General features: G+C 36.9%; 1 protein-coding gene across 3 annotated transcripts in view; it reads left to right on the top strand.

Annotated features, from left to right (window-relative positions):
• PALS1 (protein associated with LIN7 1, MAGUK p55 family member) overlaps positions 1-18862 on the top strand; it is a 96498-nt gene that overhangs the window by 42868 nt on the left and 34768 nt on the right. For all 3 annotated transcript variants that reach the window (XM_066342453.1, XM_066342451.1, XM_066342452.1), the window contains one exon: positions 4454-4983. In XM_066342453.1, the coding sequence (XP_066198550.1) occupies positions 4617-4983 (367 nt within the window). In that variant the 5' untranslated portion in view covers positions 4454-4616. The remainder of the gene's footprint in view (positions 1-4453; positions 4984-18862) is intronic.

Here is an 18862-nt window from a genome sequence, read left to right as displayed (position 1 = left end):
TGGAGCTTTTACTTGTGGCTCTGTTTTTTTTTGTTCTTTGTATCTGATTGGAGAACCCCCTTTAGTAATTCCTGGAGTGGGGGTTTTCTGATGATAAATTCCCTCATCTTTTCTGTATCTGTGAATGTTTTTATTTCTCTTTCATATTTGAAGGATAGCTTTGATGGGTATAGTATTCGTGGCTGAAAGTTCCTCTCTTTCAGGACTTTAAATATTGGGGTCCACTCTCTTCTAGCTTGTAGAGTTTCTGCTGAGAAATCTGATGATAATCTAATGGGCCTTCCTTTATATGTTGTATTCTTCTTTTCCCTGGCTGCCTTGAGAATTTTTTCTTTGCTTTTGGTTTGTGTCAATTTCATTATGATATGCCTTGGAGTAGGTTTGTTGGGGTTAAGAAAACTCGGAGTTCTGTTTGCTTCTTGAACTTGAGGCTTTAGTTCTTTCCACAGGCTTGGGAAGTTCTCATCTATTATTTGTTTGAGTATGTTCTCCATTCCATTTTCTCTCTCTTCTCCCTCTGTTATACCTATTATTCTTATGTTATTCTTTTTGATGGAGTCAGATAATTCTTGTAGGGCTATCTCATTTTTTTAAATTTTTGAGTCTCTTTCTTCTTCTCTCTGCTGTGCCTCAAGTTGCTTGTCTTCTATTTCACTAATCCTCTCTTCTATCTGACCTGTTCTATTAGCTAAGCTTGTTACTTCGTTTTTCAGCTCGTGAATTGAGTTTTTCATCTCTGTTTGATTTGTTTTTATAGTTTCAGTTTCCTTCGACATATATTCTTTGTGTTCATTGAGTTGTTTTCTGAGCTCCCTAAATTGTCTTTCTGTGTTTTCTTGTATATCTCTGAGTATTTTTAGGATTTCTATCTTGAATTCTCTGTCATTTAGCTCCAAGGTTTCCAATATATTAAATTTTTTCTCCATAGATTTTTCCTCATCTAGCTGTGTTACCTCTCTTTCTTTTGTATCCATGATATTCGATTTTCTCTTCCTTAATGGCATCTGAGGATGGTTTTGTTGATAGTATTAATGAGATTTAATAAAGAATAAAAAGTTAAAAAAAATAATAAAAAAAATAAAAAATCGAAAATAGTTGTTTTTTTAAAAAAAATTAATAATGAAATAAAGAAAAATAAAATAAAATAAAATTTTTTTAAAAAAGGAAATTATTCCCCCCCCCTCCTTTTTTCCTCTCCTCTCCTCTCCCCTCTTTCTTGAGAAAATCTTGTGGTGAACTGTGAATTATAACAAACAATGCCTGTGATGGAGGGCCTGAATTGGGGAAAAGTAATAAAGGGGCAAAAAAAAAGAAAGAAAAGAAAAAAAAAGAAAAATGAAAAAAAAAAGAAAAAAAGAATAAAAAAGAGCGTATAGACCCACAAAAAGCAAATAAGGAAAAAATTTGGGTCAAGAATAAAATGATTTGCTTTTAGGTGATGGCTGTCTAAGAGTTATGATGAGAGGAATAAGAGGAAAACGGAAAAATGGGGAGACAAATTAAAAAATTACTATTTAGTGGAACAAGAACTAGATAAAATGGAGAGCCAGGGATGGGAGCACTGCTAGTGAGTTAAAAAGGTGAAGTAAAACCCCCCCCAAAATGCCACAAACATAAGTTTGAGTCCCAGATAAGATAATTTGTTTGTTATTGAGGTTTGAATTAGAGGAGATGTAAAGGAGAAAGGAGGAAACTAATATAGAGGGAGAAAAGAAAGAGAGAGAAAAAAAGAGGGAACCACTAATAGAAGAAAAAAGAAAGGAGAGAGAGAGAGAGAGAGTTAAGGGTTTTGGAGTGCAACCCTCATAGAGAGAAAGGAAGAGAAGAGAAAAGATAATGGGAGATGTAACACTTATGGGTAGTGTAGTTCAAGGAGAGGAGAGAGTAAGACCGGCAGAGAGTTAATCGGCCAAATTGGAGGAGGAAAAAAAGTATCAAGAATGAAGATAAGAGAAACAAACGAACAAATATAATAAAATGGGATAGGTTATAAAGTCTGCAGATTATTCTTGATTTTGAGAGGTTATCTTCTTGCTTTTTCTTTTCTCTCCCTCTTCCTGGTCAGTGACTCTGTACCCCAGGTTCTGCCCCTTTGGCACGCTCAGGTAGAGGTTTGCAGCTGATAAGTCTCTATGGCAATGTCATGTATTGTGCTTTAGTCTCGTTGGCAGTCGAGGCTATTAGCATTTATAGGCTCCGACAGTGAGAGAGTCCGTGTTCCTGGAGCCTTTCTCCTAGTCTTTCCTTCCTCAATTAGTAGCCTGATAATCCAGCTATGGGGTTGCTGCTGCCTCTGCCTGGATAGTAAGAGGCTCAAAGAGCTGGCAACTCCCCACTCTATTTCCACTCAGCACAGGGCTCTGGGTAAGGCTCAGTCAGTCAGAGCTGCTAGCATAATCAGGCGGGCTTTCCGCCCACTCAAAGACCTCTGGCTCTGTCTGCCACTCTGTCCGGTAACACAGGCGGGCGCCCACTTCCGAGGTGCTTGGAGGAAACTCTCACTCACTGGCTGCGTGCGCAGACCAGGATATCTGGCCAGCAGTCTCACGCTCTGAGTGAAACCCCCAACCGCAGGGAAAAGTTGCAGCGTTGGAATTGAGTCTCGCTCCGTCCCCGTGTGCAGCTTTTGCAAGGCGCTGGGGCGGCCCGAGATTCCACTTTGGCCCACACAAAGGCCCCTGACTCTGCCCCTCTGTGCGATAACACGGGCGCGCACTGCCGAGGCACTCGGAGGAATCTCTCATTCATTATCTGCACACGCAAACCCGGATATGAGGCCGGCCGCGTTTCCCTCTGAGTGAAACCCCCAGCAGCACGGAAAATTTCCAGCGTTGGAATTAGTTCTCACTCCCTCCTGTGTGTGGCTTTCCCAGGGCGCTGGGGCTGCCCAGAGACTCTGCCCTCGGCCCACAGAAAGGCCTCTGACCCTGCCTCTCCGTGGGGCAACACGGGCACCCACTCTCGGGGCCTAGGAAGAAATCTCTCGCCCACTAACTGCGCACCAACCAGGAGACCGGGTAAAATGGCCGCCCTGCTTGTCTTTCTTTGTTTGGGTTTGGCGCGAGTGTTAGCTTGTATTGCCCGGGTTGCCACAGGATCAGTTTTTCCTCGGCTTGGATCTCCGTGCCACAGCCTGGTTCGGCCGTTTGTACCGCGGCCTGGATCTATTCACCCCCTTTGCCCGTCTCAGTTTCTATATTCACAGTTACCAGAGAAAGCCGCCCTGTTTACGTTAGTGAGGAAGGCGGAGCATTTCTTACTCCCTATTTCCTTCGGGGTTTGGTTATATATTTAGCCAATTTTTCACTCGACCATACCTTTGGGTGTATTGCGAAGCATCTGGAGGCTCCAAGTATAGGTTTTTCTGTTTCTGGTTGAAGATCTTGTTGAGTTTTGGGGGAGATTTATCGGAATCGCTTCCTACCCCGCCATTACTCTGACGTCATCTCCCAAATTGTTTTGTTAATGTGACCATTTATAGATATACTGTTCACTCACATAGTCTTTTTCTCACTAAATGTGGTTTTATCCTGTAGATGCCTTAGCTGCTAATTAAAATTTTCTTTTTCATTGGGTGTAGAATATTACCTTTACCTCAAGTGAGAAACCAACGTGACATGCTATATGCCAGTTTCTTTAGCAGTTAACTAGGAAGTTATTTTAATCTTATGTGTATTAATGGAGTGTAAAAGTACTGTTAAGACAACTATACAAAGATCATTAAAATATCTTTATACCTTGGCCCTGGCTGGTTGGCTCAGCGGTAGAGCATCGGCCTGGCGTGCGGGGGACCTGGGTTCGATTCCCGGCCAGGGCACATAGGAGAAGCGCCCATTTGCTTCTCCACCCCCCCCTCCTTCCTCTCTGTCTCTCTCTTCCCCTCCCGCAGCCGAGGCTCCATTGGAGCAAAGATGGCCCGGGCGCTGGGGATGGCTCCTTGGCCTCTGCCCCAGGCGCTAGAGTGGCTCTGGTCTCAGCAGAGCAACGCCCCGGAGGGGCAGAGCATCGCCCCCTGGTGGGCAGAGCGTTGCCCCTGGTGGGCGTGCTGGGTGGATCCCGGTCAGGCTGTCTCTCCCCGTTTCCAGCTTCAGGAAAAAAAAAAATATAGATATATATATATATCTTTATACCTTAAGTAACCTATGCTCTACTAAACTAATTCTCAAACTTTCTTCCCCATTTTGCTAAACCTTCCAATGCATCATTTTTCTCACCTGTAAAATAACAATATGCATCAAATTCTTGGGAGGGGATTTTTTGGGGGGGAGAGGGACGCCTTGATTTTCTCAGTGTTATCTGTAAAGTGAAAGTACATTATATAGCAAAGGAAAGTACTTAATCTTTATTATATATTTAATGGGATATTTTCTTTATTGTGTAGGGATTAGAAATGGGTTATGTAAAGTCTTTTATATTATAATTCTTATATTTTTTTCCCCATCTTTCCCCTTAGATTTCCTTCATGGATACATTTTCATAGCATTATTATGTGATGTGAGAAGTTTCTCTTTTTTAAAATTTTTGAAGTAACATGGATTTTATACTACAGAATCAAGAGACTGGCTTTATAGGAAAAATTGATTTATAAAACGTGGTACAAGTTTTCATAGATAACCATGACAACATCGCATATGAATGGGCATGTTACTGAGGAATCAGACAGCGAAGTAAAAAATGTTGATCTTGCATCACCAGAGGAACATCAGAAGCACCGAGAGATGGCTGTTGACTGCCCTGGGGACCTGGGCACCAGGATGATGCCTGTACGCCGGAGTGCACAGCTGGAGCGCATTCGGCAGCAACAGGAGGACATACGGCGTAGGCGAGAGGAAGAAGGGAAAAAACAAGAACTTGACCTTAATTCTTCTGTGAGGCTTAAGAAACTAGCCCAAATACCTCCAAAGACTGGAATAGATAACCCAATATTTGATACAGAAGAAGGAATTGTCTTAGAAAGTCCTCATTATGCTGTGAAAATATTAGGTGAGTAAAAACAGTAGAATAATAGGAAATGTTTCACTTTTGTATCTTTTGCCTTTACATAAATTTGTATAGAGTCCTGGCCGGTTGGCTCAGTGGTAGAGCATCGGCCTGGCATGCAGGAGTCCCAGGTTCGATTCCCGGCCAGGGCACACTGGAAAAACACTCATCTGCTTCTCCACCCCCCCCCCTCCTTCCTCTCTGTCTCTCTCTTCCCCTCCCGCAGCCGAGGCTCCATTGGAGCAAAGTTGGCCCGGGCGCTGAGGATGGCTCTGTGGCTTCTGCCTCAGGCGCTAGAATGGCTCTGGTTGCAACAGAGCAACGCCCCAGATGGGCGGAGCATTGCCCCCTGGTGGGCATGCCGGGTGGATCCCGGTCGGGCGCATGCGGGAGTCTGTCTGCCTCCCCGTTTCCAACTTTGGAAAAAAAAAGATTTATAAAAAGAATAAAAATAGGATCTGTAGCTTAATTTTGATTTTAACATCATTAGGAACTAGTGCTGTTTATATGGCACTGTACAAATAAAACATGGCTCAGAATTCCCTATACTACATATTCCCAATTCCATTCTGTAGGGAAAAAAATAAAAAATTAGTTCTGTGAGTTTTTAATAAATGTAAACCAAAAAAATGGCCTGTGATCAAATAAGTTTTGAGAACAATGGGTTAAATAAGTCGAACAGCTTCTTATTTACAGGACTTCTTAGAGTCTTTAGAGTGCTAATAGGCATTATGAATCTACAATAGAGATGGATGTCAAATAAGAAGTGGGTTATGTAAAGTCTTTTATATTGTGATTCTTCTACTTTTTTCTCCCATCTTTCCCCTTAGATTTCCTTCATGGATACATTTTCATAGCATTATTATGTGATGTGAGAAGTTTTTCTTTTTTTTTAATTTTTCAAGTAACATGGATTTTGTACTACAGGTACAGGTTTTACAGAATCAAGAGACCGATCACTCACATAGTCTTTTTCTCATTGAATGTGGTTTTATCCTGTAGATGCCTTAGCTGCTAATTAAAATTTTCTTTTTCATTGGGTGTCTTCTTCATTTACAAACTTAGAATGCTCAACTATTGAACTTACCGTCCCTTCTTCCTACACACATCCAAGTGTGATCGCTGAACTAGTATTAGGAGTATATGTTAATTTTTTTGTCCTTATATGTGCGAGCAAATATCATTCTGTGGGATACCTACAATAATCCTGTTAACCGGGCTCTGTAATCACCATTTTGGAACTAAAGAAACTGAGCCTAAGTTAAATCACATGTTTAAGACTCCAGGCTATTAAGCAGTGGAACCGAATTTGAATTTCCTGATCTGAATATGTAGTTGGTATATTGCACAGAGCAAAGAGTTTGAGTGGAGACTGACTCCTACCTGTTTTTAACTCGCTGAACCAGAGTTCTGGCTGCCAAGAGAGAAATACCTTTTTCTGGTTTGCCCAAAGGTACTTTGTGTACTAGATTTGTTCCTCACTAAGTCTCTATATTCTAAATCTCAAGTAGTTTCTGCTGCATCACATCATCTACTTTTTTTCTATGCTGTAAATTTATTAAGAATCCACATTTTTGAGAGAAAGCAGTGTGCATGCTTCACTAGTGTTTGAAGAAGTCATTGACATTTTCAGTGACAGTGAAATCTGCTAAGTGCCTTCCGATGTTACAGTGAAAGAAAGATTGCATATTTTTTAATACATTTATCTGAAGGAATCTTATACCCTTCTTTTACCTGAGAGTTTTCTTAGAGTAAAAATATTTCATTCCCAGTTGCCTCTTGCTGGCTCTCATCTCCCATCACCCCATTTTTTAAAATTAAACTATTGTCGGTATTCTCAATGATTTGGGAAAGGTTACATTGTAGTGTATCCAGCCCAAACCTGGAAGATTTTTCTGTTTAAATTTCTTTAAGGTTAATGTATTTGTCCATTTGCTTAACTTAGATCAGGCATGAATGTCCGTCTAAAAGATAATATGTAATCTCAATAAAGAAACAAAAACAGCTTAAACCAGATGACATTTAGGGAGTTTATTTATTTGCCTAAGCGCAGAAAACTGGAGACCATTTATCTTAAATTTTTTGCTTTTTCCTCTTTCTGTTTATATATGGTATTACGTGGCTAACTTACCTACAAGTGTAGATGAAAGGACAGCTATATTTTCTTTCAACTTGCAATCCACAGTAGTTTATAAAAATGCCTTTGTGCAGTCCTTGAACCTAAAGCTGTTCTACTTATTTTATTTTAAAGTAATTTGAAGTGTAGAGTCTGTAACTCATTTTTTGAATAGGAAAATATTTAATATGTTCAGAAATAAGTGACAGAGTTAATGTTAATGAACTCAACACAAATGTGTTAATTGTAGGAAACATGAAAAGTTAGCGTAAGTTATAAAGTTGTTATATTCAGAGCTTCAGAAGTGTTTAGATGTACTCACTTTTAAGTTTTCATTTTAAAATGAAGTTTAATACCTTTGTACCAGTTTTTATTTTCCTGTTTATAATTTGCTAACACATCATACTACAACAGACATACTCCCTTAAAGTTGTGTCTCCCTGCTGGTGTTTTGATTAATGCTCACATGCCAGGAGACAATTTGTCAGCCTTTTTCACAGCCAGAACAGCATCCTTGTTTTAAATGAGGTACATAGGACAGGGCTGCTGGTTTATTCCTTTCAGAAGAGCCTTCAGTTTCCAGGGTACATCATCATTTATCTGTGAGTAGAGAAAATAATTATTTTAAGAACTGAAAATGTGATTGGAAAGGTTAGGTAGATACTTTCTCTGGGTGGTGTTTTTTAATGAAAGCATTTGTAAATTTGGCACTGTCTGGTAATAAAAGTGCAGGGATGGAGGAACTACCGTATTGTTTTTCAGAGTGGATGTACTGTTTTACATTCCCACCAATAATGCGCTGATGATAGCCATCCTAACGAGTGTGAGTTTGCCTTGAATTCTCAGAGTATAGAAATGTACATAAAGTAGGTATAATTTGCTAACACACTTACAGGAGTATTGTTGTAGAGTAAATTCTATGATAAATTTGTTAAATAAATGCACAAATCACCAAAGTTTTTTTAAAAAGTACAGGAATGGAATGTAATAGAAAATATTCAGAACGGGTGAACTGAATTTTCTTGTTTAAAAGTACTTGGAACCTTATTGAAAATTAAAAAATAGTGATGTGGGAACTTAATTCCAAATGAAAAATTAATGTTATGTTAGAAAGTATAAAACAATTATATATTTTTAAAATTTTTTGAACTAATTCTGAATGAATATTAGTATTATAAATTATTTAAAATTTTTGATATTTTAGGTAGTCTTTCCTTAAAATTGACATGTGTTATTAAAACTTACTTAGTTCTCATTCATAAGCATTCCTCTCACAAGTCTTGTGAGAGAAACCCTGAGGAAAGAACAGAACACGGGACAGAGTGGGACAAGGTGGAGTGGGATCATTTTCAGGTATGTCTAGGCTGTAGATTTCAGTTTTGGTTTTTCACAAATAAGTAATTTTGGACCACAGTTGTGGACCAGTGAATACAGTTGACAGAATATTTAAAGGAAATAAACTCAGAAACACTGTAGTCTATCATATATGTGACTATATGATTGTTGCATCTTTCAAAAGAGCTTAGGAAAGGCATTCTCAACCATCCCCACACAGCCATGGTGAGCTGTTTTGTGGTTAATAAGACTCAATTGGTGATTAAGGGCTTTCTGTTTTATACCATAAGAACTTTCTATTAATATGAAGAAAAAAAGTTCAGAAGACACACCAGTGGGAAGAAAACTGTGAATAAAATATTTTTAAATTATTAATAATAACATGTTTCAATCTTGATTAGTATCTACATAATTTTTTGCCAGATAGCTCTGGATAGTTAAACTTTCAAGTCATATTTATTTTACATTGTAGAGTATTTATGTGTATGTATTTAATGTTGTAAAGTAAAATATCTCTTCCACATTTATTTCTGACATTTAACTTTTGATTGACCATGGTGAAGTCTGGAATATTTCTGGGTTGTGATGAACTTCTTCTAAGACTGGCTTTTGAATAAAGCTTATATAAAGCCAACAAACAAAATTCCCTTGCCTGTAAACCTTGAGGTCAGCCTACTTCTGAGAAGCTAATTATTCTTCCCATTAAATTTATGCTCCACTGCTGTAGATATTTATTAGCTATTCTTTGAGGGACTTTTTTTTTTTTTAAAAGTGAAATAATTAGACCTATTGGTATTAGGTTTAACATTTAAAGTGTTGGGAACATTTGAAAATTTTCTGATTTGTTAATATTGCTAAAATTAGAGCTAACCTAAAATAAAAGATTTTAAAAATTCACTAGAATATGGGTTATAGTCATGTAATGTTTAGTTGTTAAATATACATAATTCTACTGAGAAATGATTAATTGCTACACCATTCAGCATTTGACACAATGTATCAAAACTTCATTGGACCTAATAAGTAATGTTTTAATGTCTTCCTTCTTGTAAAGACTTGCATCATTATATTATGTTCAGAAATGCATGACGTCGTATATTAGAAAATACGGGGATGTCTGGAGTCAGATGTAGAGTTTAAATACTTTTTTTATTATTATTTATTTATTTTAGAGAGAGAGGTAAGGAAAGAGAAAGAGAATAGGAACATAGGTCTGCTCCTCTATGCACCCTGACTGGGGATTGAATTGGCAACCTCTGCACTTTGGGATGACGCTTTAACCAACCGAACTATCCGGCCAGGGCAAAATACTTTTTAATTCCACATTTTTTTTTTGTTGGGTCACCAACAGAAGTTTGTGAAATACTAACCTAGTCAAACACGTTTTATTAAAAAGGCTCAGAGACTTGGAGTGGGGTGTCCAGTGTCATATAATGAAACTAATAACTGATCAAGCCATAAGTAGGACTCCAAATTTGGAACTACTTTTTTTCTCTCTCACCAAACTCATTTCAACAGAGAAAAATCACACAGCAAATAAGACAGTTTTCCATTGTCTTATATTTGGGGACAAGGTTTTTTCTCTGCTGTCTCACTGAACTATTTTTGCTTTTTTGCTTATATACTTGTATTTGTTTATAATTTGTATCCCAATTTGTTAATGAGTAGTAACTACTACTTAGGATCTTTCATGAGCTTATGTTTATTTTTAATAAATTCATTTTGACCCAGTCTACTAAAAACCAAAGTTCAGAGATCTAAATTTTATGTTCTTAAATTTAAAAAGAAAAAAAGAAAAGATTACCCCTCTTAAAGCAAAGATATCCTGAATGAAAATTCTCATATTGATTCAGCAGATAGATATGCTGCAACTGAGGTAATTTTCTCATACTCAGTAACATTAAATTCCTCATTTTAATATGCAGTTTAACTGTAAAGTTGAGAGAAAAAGAAGAAATCCTAAAACTTTTCAGAAAAGAAGTCATGAAGTTGGTTGAAATCTAGAAATTTCTGAGCATAGGTTAAAAGAATTGATATTATTTAAACAATGAAAGTATCTTTATGCTAGAATAGCTCTCTAGACAGTATCTGTTTTTGTGTGGTGTAAATATCAGTAAGTAAAAATAAGCAAAGCTAATCCAGGATTGATTGTTATCTCTGTTGCCTTGAAAGATTTTGAGGTGGAGATTCCTCAGCTTCCTTGGATAATCTCACTGTTTACCCTTACAGCCAAAAATGGCGTAATGCTGCTTCATCCTGGGTATTTGAAGATAGAATTTTCAGGTAGAGCAACTCTTGGTGATTACTTTCTGCCTATTTTCAGTATTCTTTCTTTTACATTTTAGGTTTCCAGGAGAGTTCCAAAGGGAGAGAGGAAAGTTCATGGGGTAGATTTGTGGCCTTAATGTGTGTTTGTAGTTATCTGAATAATTATATCCCAAAGCCACATATAATTTTTCTTTAGATAATATATCCTCTCTTTTTAATGTAAATAATCAAGATGTAAGTGTTGTATAAAATGTTAGAGAAGATGATGAAAACTTGAAACAATTTCTACCAAATATTTATAAGAAATAGATCAAACTGTAGGACAAGGAATATAAACGAGATATAAAGAAATTACTTGAAGAGAAGTTGTTACAGACTAGAATTTATCACCAAAGCCAGATTTGCTATGCCTGCCTTCCCCTTCCCCTTCTGCTTCCCCTTCCGCTTCCCCTTCCCCTTCAGCTTCCCCTGTGCAGTAATCCCATTTCTGCCCTCCTCTGTCCTGCCTTGCCCCCTGTACCTCTCGACCTGAGTATTCCCTTTTTTGTCCACTCCCACACTGCACTGTGTCAGTCTTTCTCACTAGCCCTGTGATTCTCCGTTTACCTCTTTTTTCCTCTGTCCATGTGGTCTTTCCCCTTGTGTCTGTGTGTGGGAGTGGGAAGGGAGGCTTATGTGCTTGGGGGTCTGTTCTCTCAGTGTCCTGCCTCTGTTGTCTGTCTTATCTCTGTTATTACACATTTGACAGTACCGATTAAGTTGCATCTGATTAGATTTTTAAAATTTCCTCTAAAATTGCACAGAATATTGAAGTTGGGTGGCATTTTAAGTAACATGTAACCTGATTGCTTCATCAGAGTGAGACATTTCTATAAGTAGGTAGAAAATTAACTGTTCCGAAAAAAAATAGATATTTGTAAAGTGCTTTTAAAAATGTACCATATAGGAGGAAAGTTTTTTTTTTCTTGGAAAGTTTTTTTTAATCTGCATCTAAAGATTCTGACTTTTGAAATTAAGAATTTTTATATGAAACTGTAGTATGAATGAGAATGTCAAAATGAGAATTTCTGAGTTGATGTTGCCAACAATTGTTTTTTATGGCATCATACTTAATGTCAAAGAAAAGACCTTTTATGAGAATTCCATTCAGAATTTTTCAACAAAGAACTGAGTAAAGACAACTCATTTATCATCAGTATTTTTAAATTTTTTTTATAAATTGTTATTAATTTTAGTGGGGTGACATCAATAAATCAGGGTACATATCATATGTTCAAAGAAAACATCTCCAGGTTATCTTGTCGTTCAGTTATGTTGCATACCCGTCACCCAAAGTCAGATTGCCTCCGTCACCTTCTATCTGGTTTTCTTTGTGCCCCTCCCCCTCCCCCCTCCCCTCTCCCTCCGTCTCTCCCCCCCCCCCCCCCAGTAACCACCACACTCTTGTCCATGTCTCTTAGTCTCGTTTTTATGTCCCACCAATGTATGGAATCATGCAGTTCTTGTTTTTTTCTGATTTACTTATTTCACTCCGTATAATGTTATTAAGAAATGGTTGGATCTTGATAACATAATCAGTATTTTAAGACTAATGCTGTAGGTACTTGTCTTTTTATGTGATATTAAAAGTGTTACTGGACAGAGGGAGCATCATTCTTAATGTCCTTTAAGTTGATAAGCTTACAAGTATATATGTACTAATCTCATCTGAGGTTTTGTATTATTTGGTATTGCATATTTTCTCTTAAATATTCATTTGTTTCAGTAGCACATGGTTTAGTCCATATCTTGACAAGCTACATAAATTTCATGAAGTTTTAAAAACTCTTCAGAGTGTCTGATAACTTAATCTGTTCCACTTATTCATTAAAAAGTTTTAGTGGAAACATATTTGAACTTGAGGAATAAGAGAACTTTAGGCAGCTTTCCAGCCTAGAACTGCTTTCTGGAAACTTTCCTGGCTAAATTGGTCATGAAAGCAGATAAGAAAACTCTGTGTAAATCATAGTTATCAATTTTTTTTTAAGTATAGGAGGGGAGATAGATTCCCACATGTGCTCTGACTCGGATTTATCCAGCAACCTCTGTCTGAGGCTGTTGCTCAAATCAACTGAGCTATCCTCAGCACCTGAGGTCAATACTTGGACCAGCTGAGCTATCCTCAGCTTCCGGGGGAAAGAGAGATAAAAGGGGGAGGGAGAGGAAGAGAAGCAGATGATCGGACCAGGATCGAACCTGGGACATCTGCACACCAAGCTGGCGCTTTATCCACTGAGCAAACCGGCCACGGCCCATAGTTATCAAATTTTGCTAGGCTACTTTGCTTCCCAGGCTAGTGCAACACGTCAAAGATTTATGACATTTCTCAAAAAGATATATAGCCTGTACGTTCACAGACATTTCAGTTTTAGTTTCTTTGGCTGAACTTTTCCCAGTGTACTACCTAGCATACTATTGTAATGTTGGAGTTAAAACACTCTGAAAAAATATTTAAAGCATAAGACGCTTGCCTCAAATAGCAGAAGTAAAATGCAGCAATATTATTAAAAGTATATAAAATAATTAAGACATGCATTATATGTGAAAACATACACAGTCAACTGGAGGAAATTCTTCCTACAGATTCATGGTAACAACTACGTAGAATGTATAAGCTTCTCTAAATACTTGTCAATGTGTATTACATGCTGCTATATTGAGTGAAAAGACATAAGGACAGGTTTTCTAAAACAGAAAAACAATATATCACAATCAAGCTCTAGAACCTGCCAAAAAAAAAAGTTTATGTTTTGTTATTCCCTTCGTGTGGCAGAAAAAGCATTCACTGCCTTGGAAGTTGAAATTAATTCATCCAGCTGCCATTTTTGTTTATGACATCATTTTCTCCCTTTGTAGAGATTTGATCTGAATTATGTATGTCTCAGGTTTTGATATTTTTTGTTTTTATTGGGAAATTTTTTTCAGATTTTTGTGAGGATTACATAAAATAATATATATGCCTATAATATGGTGGTATTATATATTTTACATTCAGTAATGGCAGTAACAAATATGTAATTCAGGGCAAACAGACATTTAGAGTTTTTCAGTAATGGTAACATTTAATTGTAAAACTGAGCTTCAGTGCAAGTGATTTTAATTTAGTTTGGCAACATTGACATAAGTTTGGAGACAACTCCTTAGAAAGGATCGTTTCAGTGAAAACAGTTTTTACTAATTAAAGAAAATGTGAAGAGGACTTTGTAAAGGTAAGTGAAGTTCTAACAGATAATAATTAACAAGTTTAAATAGGTCTTAATGCTAACCTAAAAAGCTTGAACCTTCAGCCCAGTTAAATTGGTTGATATTTCTAGCATTGGCATGATCCTTATGACCCATTATATATACTAGGTCATTAGCCTCTTTGGGATTGATTCGCTTATCTTCTGCTTTACAGCCTTCCTGTTCCTGTAGGTTTTACCTTGGTCCCTGACCTCCTGAGTGAAAGACATTTCCAGTTCGACCCTGAAGATTTTTTTCCTGGATTTTAAACAGTCCTACTTGGTCTTCTATGGCTTTAGGATTCCACACTGTGAACACAGTATGAACAAATTGGCCAGATTTCTTCTTTCTCTGGAACCTGTATTCCTTCAGTTCCTATCAACATGAGAAGCCTACTAATTTCTTAGAACTTTAGAGCTATCATTTCTTTAGGACTAACTGCAAAATTTCCCATTTTCTAATTGAGCAATGTCTCAACTGTTAACTGATCTCCTGAAATTAGGTCATTTGTTGGTCTCAAGTTGTTTCTCTCATTAAGCCATTCCTAGTTTAGGTTACCCTACCTTAGTTTCCCTAGTTTCTCTTCCTGATGACTACAGCATCTTATTTATTATACTTAAACTATACTAAATATGAAAATTATTATGCCCAGTTTATAACAGAAGCAAGAAGAGGGGAACAAAAGTAAACATTGACAAGGAAGAAATAGCATGACTATTAAAAACAAACGCAGAAACAATATAGCAATGAAAGTTACTTAGTATAGAAGAAAATGGTTTTGAATAATCTTAGTCCCAAATATATCATGTCTTAAAATATTATAATAACTGATGTTAATAAAGCCTTCAAATCAATGGTTCTTACCTAGAAGGGTATATTATAATCAAATAAATAAATATATATACATGCAAATACATACTAATTTATATAAAAGATATCTATATCTTTAAAGAAGATAGGTGATTCTGATTGTGTTTGAGGTAGAACTCAGTATAAACATCTCTGTAAATTTCCCTACTAATTCTCATAAATATTGTTGATTAAAACCCATTATTCCAATATAACAAGAAAAGATAAAATTATAGACTGGGGATTTAATAAAATCAGTTTAATTCCTCATTAATGAAAAGAAGAAGAAAAAACTCTAGTAGAAAAAAATGGGCAAAAGCAGAAAATAAATGAAAGAAGACATACAAATATTAACTTTGTGAAAATCTATTCACCCTCACTCCTAGGCAAATACACCTTTTCCTAGCCGATCACCAAAACTGAAAAGATTTATAATCCTTAATTTGGTCTGTGTTTGTAGAAACAGGCACTCAAGTTAATCGCTGGTAGGATTATAAGTACTGTACCAATCTGGAGGGCAGTTTGGCAATATGTATCAAAGTTATAAATGTTTTATTATCTGATCAGTACTTTTATTGTAGGAATTTATTCTAAAGAAATGGGAAAATCATAGATTGCAAAACAACATTTACAATCTGACCTGTATATTTAAATCAGCAATTTTTTTTTTTTAGTCTGAAAGGCTATTTAGTATAACAAAATAACACCAGTAGTTATAGTTGAAAATTACAACTTTAGGTAATTTTTTATATAATGTCAGTATGTTAGTGTCCAAGGGGGTAGCTTTGGTACACAGGAGAGATGCATAATTTCCTTTACCTTTAAAAACTTAAATCTCCCAAGGGTTGAAGAGATACAATAGAGAGATGGTTGCTTTCTGGGCTGACGAAAGTTGCTTATTGGTTTCAGTCAATGCTGAGATTGGAAGGAAGCTCCTCATTTTTCTCATTGCCCTGACAAGCAGGCTGAGCCCCTTTAAATAATTACTAAAAATTTAGCAGAAATCTCATTATCCACTCAGAGAAGTCAGTAGTACCTATAAGGTTATAGCTAATTACCTCAACTATTTTGTTAGTTTGTAATTCTTTTTTTTTTCTTCTTAAGAATATTTAAATGTTTTACTCTAAAGATACTTTAAGGCTATTGAATTCTTTATACTGTTGGGGAATTCTTTAGACACTTAGGTAATTCTATGATAACCTCTTTGAATTAAATGAAATCTGACGTTCCATGTTCTTCCTCCCACAACACCCCCAGCTTCACTGAAGTATAATTGACAAAATTCTCTATATCTAAAGTGTACAATGTGAGGGTTTGATGTATGCCTTGTGAAGTCTTTACAGTTACATTAATTAACGCTTCTTTTACCTCACATGGTATCCTTTTGGGTGTGAGGGAGGAAATACTTAAGAGCTACTCTCAGCAAATTTTAAATATGCAATACAGTAACTACGTTTACTGTAGTCACCATGCTATACATTAGGTCTCAACTTATTCTCATAAAACTGACAGAATCTCATTAAGACCTTTTCTCTTGGGAGAATAGGAAAGAGACAATAGAAAATATCTTGAAAAAATTTTGTTATTTTGTATCGTCAAGACATTTTTAAAAGGAAATAAGCAAGTACTTGTCAGTATCAATATGAGCAAAGACAATAATGCTACTATAAGACATTGTGGTTCTGATAGACCAACATACTAGAAACAGACCCTGATAAACCTGAGAATTTAGTAGCATCTTAAATCAGTGGAAAAGGAAGGATAATTCAACAAATGTTATTGGAATAATTGATTAACCAGAAGAAAAAAATGAAGTTAAAATTTTCCTTCAAATCTATACCAAAATAAATTCCAAATGTATTAATATTTTTTTATTTTTTATTTTATAAATAAATTTTTATTTTAATGGGGTGACACCAATAAATCAGGGTACATATATTCAAAGAAAACATTTCCAGGTTATCTTGTCATTTAGTTCTGTTGCATACCCATCACCCAAAGAGAGATCGTCCTCCATCACCCTCTATCCAGTTTTCTTTGTACCCCTCCCCTTCCCCCTCTCCCTCCTTCCCTCCCCCCACCCCCCTTAACCACCGCACTCCTGTCCATGTCTCTTAGTCTCACTTTTATGTCCCACCAATGTATGGAATCCTGCAGTTCTTGTTTTTTTCTGATTCGCTTATTTCACTCCGCATAATGTTATCAAGATTCCACCATTCTGCTGTAAGTGATCCGATGTCTTCATTTCTTCTAGCTGAATAGTATACCATACTGTATATGTGCCCCATCTTCTTTATCCAGTCTTCTATTTTTTTTACAGTGATTAAAGCCTTTAAGCAAACTCTTGGCCAATACAGCAAGAATCCATAAAAGAGTAGTGTCCTTAACATGTTCACCAAGTCCAAGTTGGCCCCATCACCATGCCAAATCCCTGAAAAATGCAACCCAACCACAGTCCAGTCTGTTAGGACCTGTCACAGGGAGCAGGAGTCCAGGAAAAGTCCGCATGGCACTGGAATTATTGTCACCATTCTATACTTTGCAGCTCATCCAAATGTATTAATATTTATTATGAAATAGAAGCCACAGGAAGCTGTAAGAAATTTAGGTAAATATTTAATGACCTAGGAAAGGGAGCTTATAAGCATAGAAACAGTGAAAGAAATCATGCAAGAAAAGATGGACCATTCCTCATACAAGAGTTGAAAACTTCTACAGTAAAAGCTACAACAAATATATTAACAGACAAATGGAAAAATTAGAAAGCTATTTCTAAGAAATGTGACGAAGTGTACACAAAAACGCACACATCTCCCCATTGGGATGACAGGAATCAACCATTGGATCTTCACCATTTAGGGATAATTCTCAGAAAAATGCATGTGCTACATATACACACTAACAAGCACGCACACACGTTTGCCACAAGTTTCAATATAATTTTAGGAGACTTGTTGTCATAAGAGTTTTTGGAGCACAAAAGAAGTACCTGGTAAATATGTATAAGCCTTAACTATCCCATTAAAGAAATTGAAGATTAAAAAAAAAATAGTAATGTTGAATATTGGTGAAAATATTGCTAATGAGATGTAAATTAGTAAAATCTCCCTGGAAAGCTGTTTTACTTGTAAAATGCCAGAATCTTATTTTAAAATTTCATTTCTAGGCGTTTAAGGAAACAGCAGAATCTCAGACATATTTTTATGCAGGAATGATCATTATATAACTGAAATGCCTCTTACTTACAGTAGCAGAAATTGGAAGCAACATGAATGCTCAACTTTAGTGTAATGGTTATTATAAATTATGGTTCAGCATGTAATAAAATATCACACACAGAGCCATCATATAGTGTTTTTTAAAAACTGGCGATTTGGGAAAACAACCCTCTGAGTAGTACGAATGTTCTGTATGTCCTCGTGCTCCTGACCATCCAGAGTACGATTGTACCAAAATTTTTATTTTAAAAACATGTAAGGCAACATTAAAAAAAGGCAGATGTTCTTGTTTCATAATTTGCTTATCAGACAAACATGATTTTAAGTTAATAAAACTGTAATTGGAACTAATTTCATTTTTTGAAAAATAAACTCACTCCCAGGGGTCAGCAAACATGAAAACTCACTATTCCAAGGGTTAAAATATACTGTTAAATGAAAAAAGGAAATGCTGTAAATTTTTTTTTTTTTTTTTTTTTTTGTATTTTTCTGAAGCTGGAAACGGGGAGAAACAGTCAGACAGACTCCTGCATGCACCCGACCGGGATCCACCCGGCATGCCCACCAGGGGCTACGCTCTGCCCACCAGGGGGCGATGCTCTGCCCCTCAGGGGGGTCGCTCTGCCGAGACCAGAGCCACTCTAGCACCCCGGGGCAGAGGCCAAGGAGCCATCCCCAGCGCCCGGGCCATCCTTGCTCCAATGGAGCCTTGGCTGTGGGAGGGGAAGAGAGAGACAGAGAGGAAGGAGGGGGTGGGGGGGTGGAGAAGCAAATGGGCGCTTCTCCTATGTGCCCTGGCCGGGAATCGAACCCAGGTCCCCCGCACGCCAGGCCG

This window comes from Saccopteryx leptura, chromosome 6 (assembly GCF_036850995.1).
Source record: "Saccopteryx leptura isolate mSacLep1 chromosome 6, mSacLep1_pri_phased_curated, whole genome shotgun sequence".
Taxonomy (NCBI): domain Eukaryota; kingdom Metazoa; phylum Chordata; class Mammalia; order Chiroptera; family Emballonuridae; genus Saccopteryx; species Saccopteryx leptura.
Note: the sequence above shows the minus strand (reverse complement) of the source record. Positions and strands in the feature narration are given on the sequence as shown.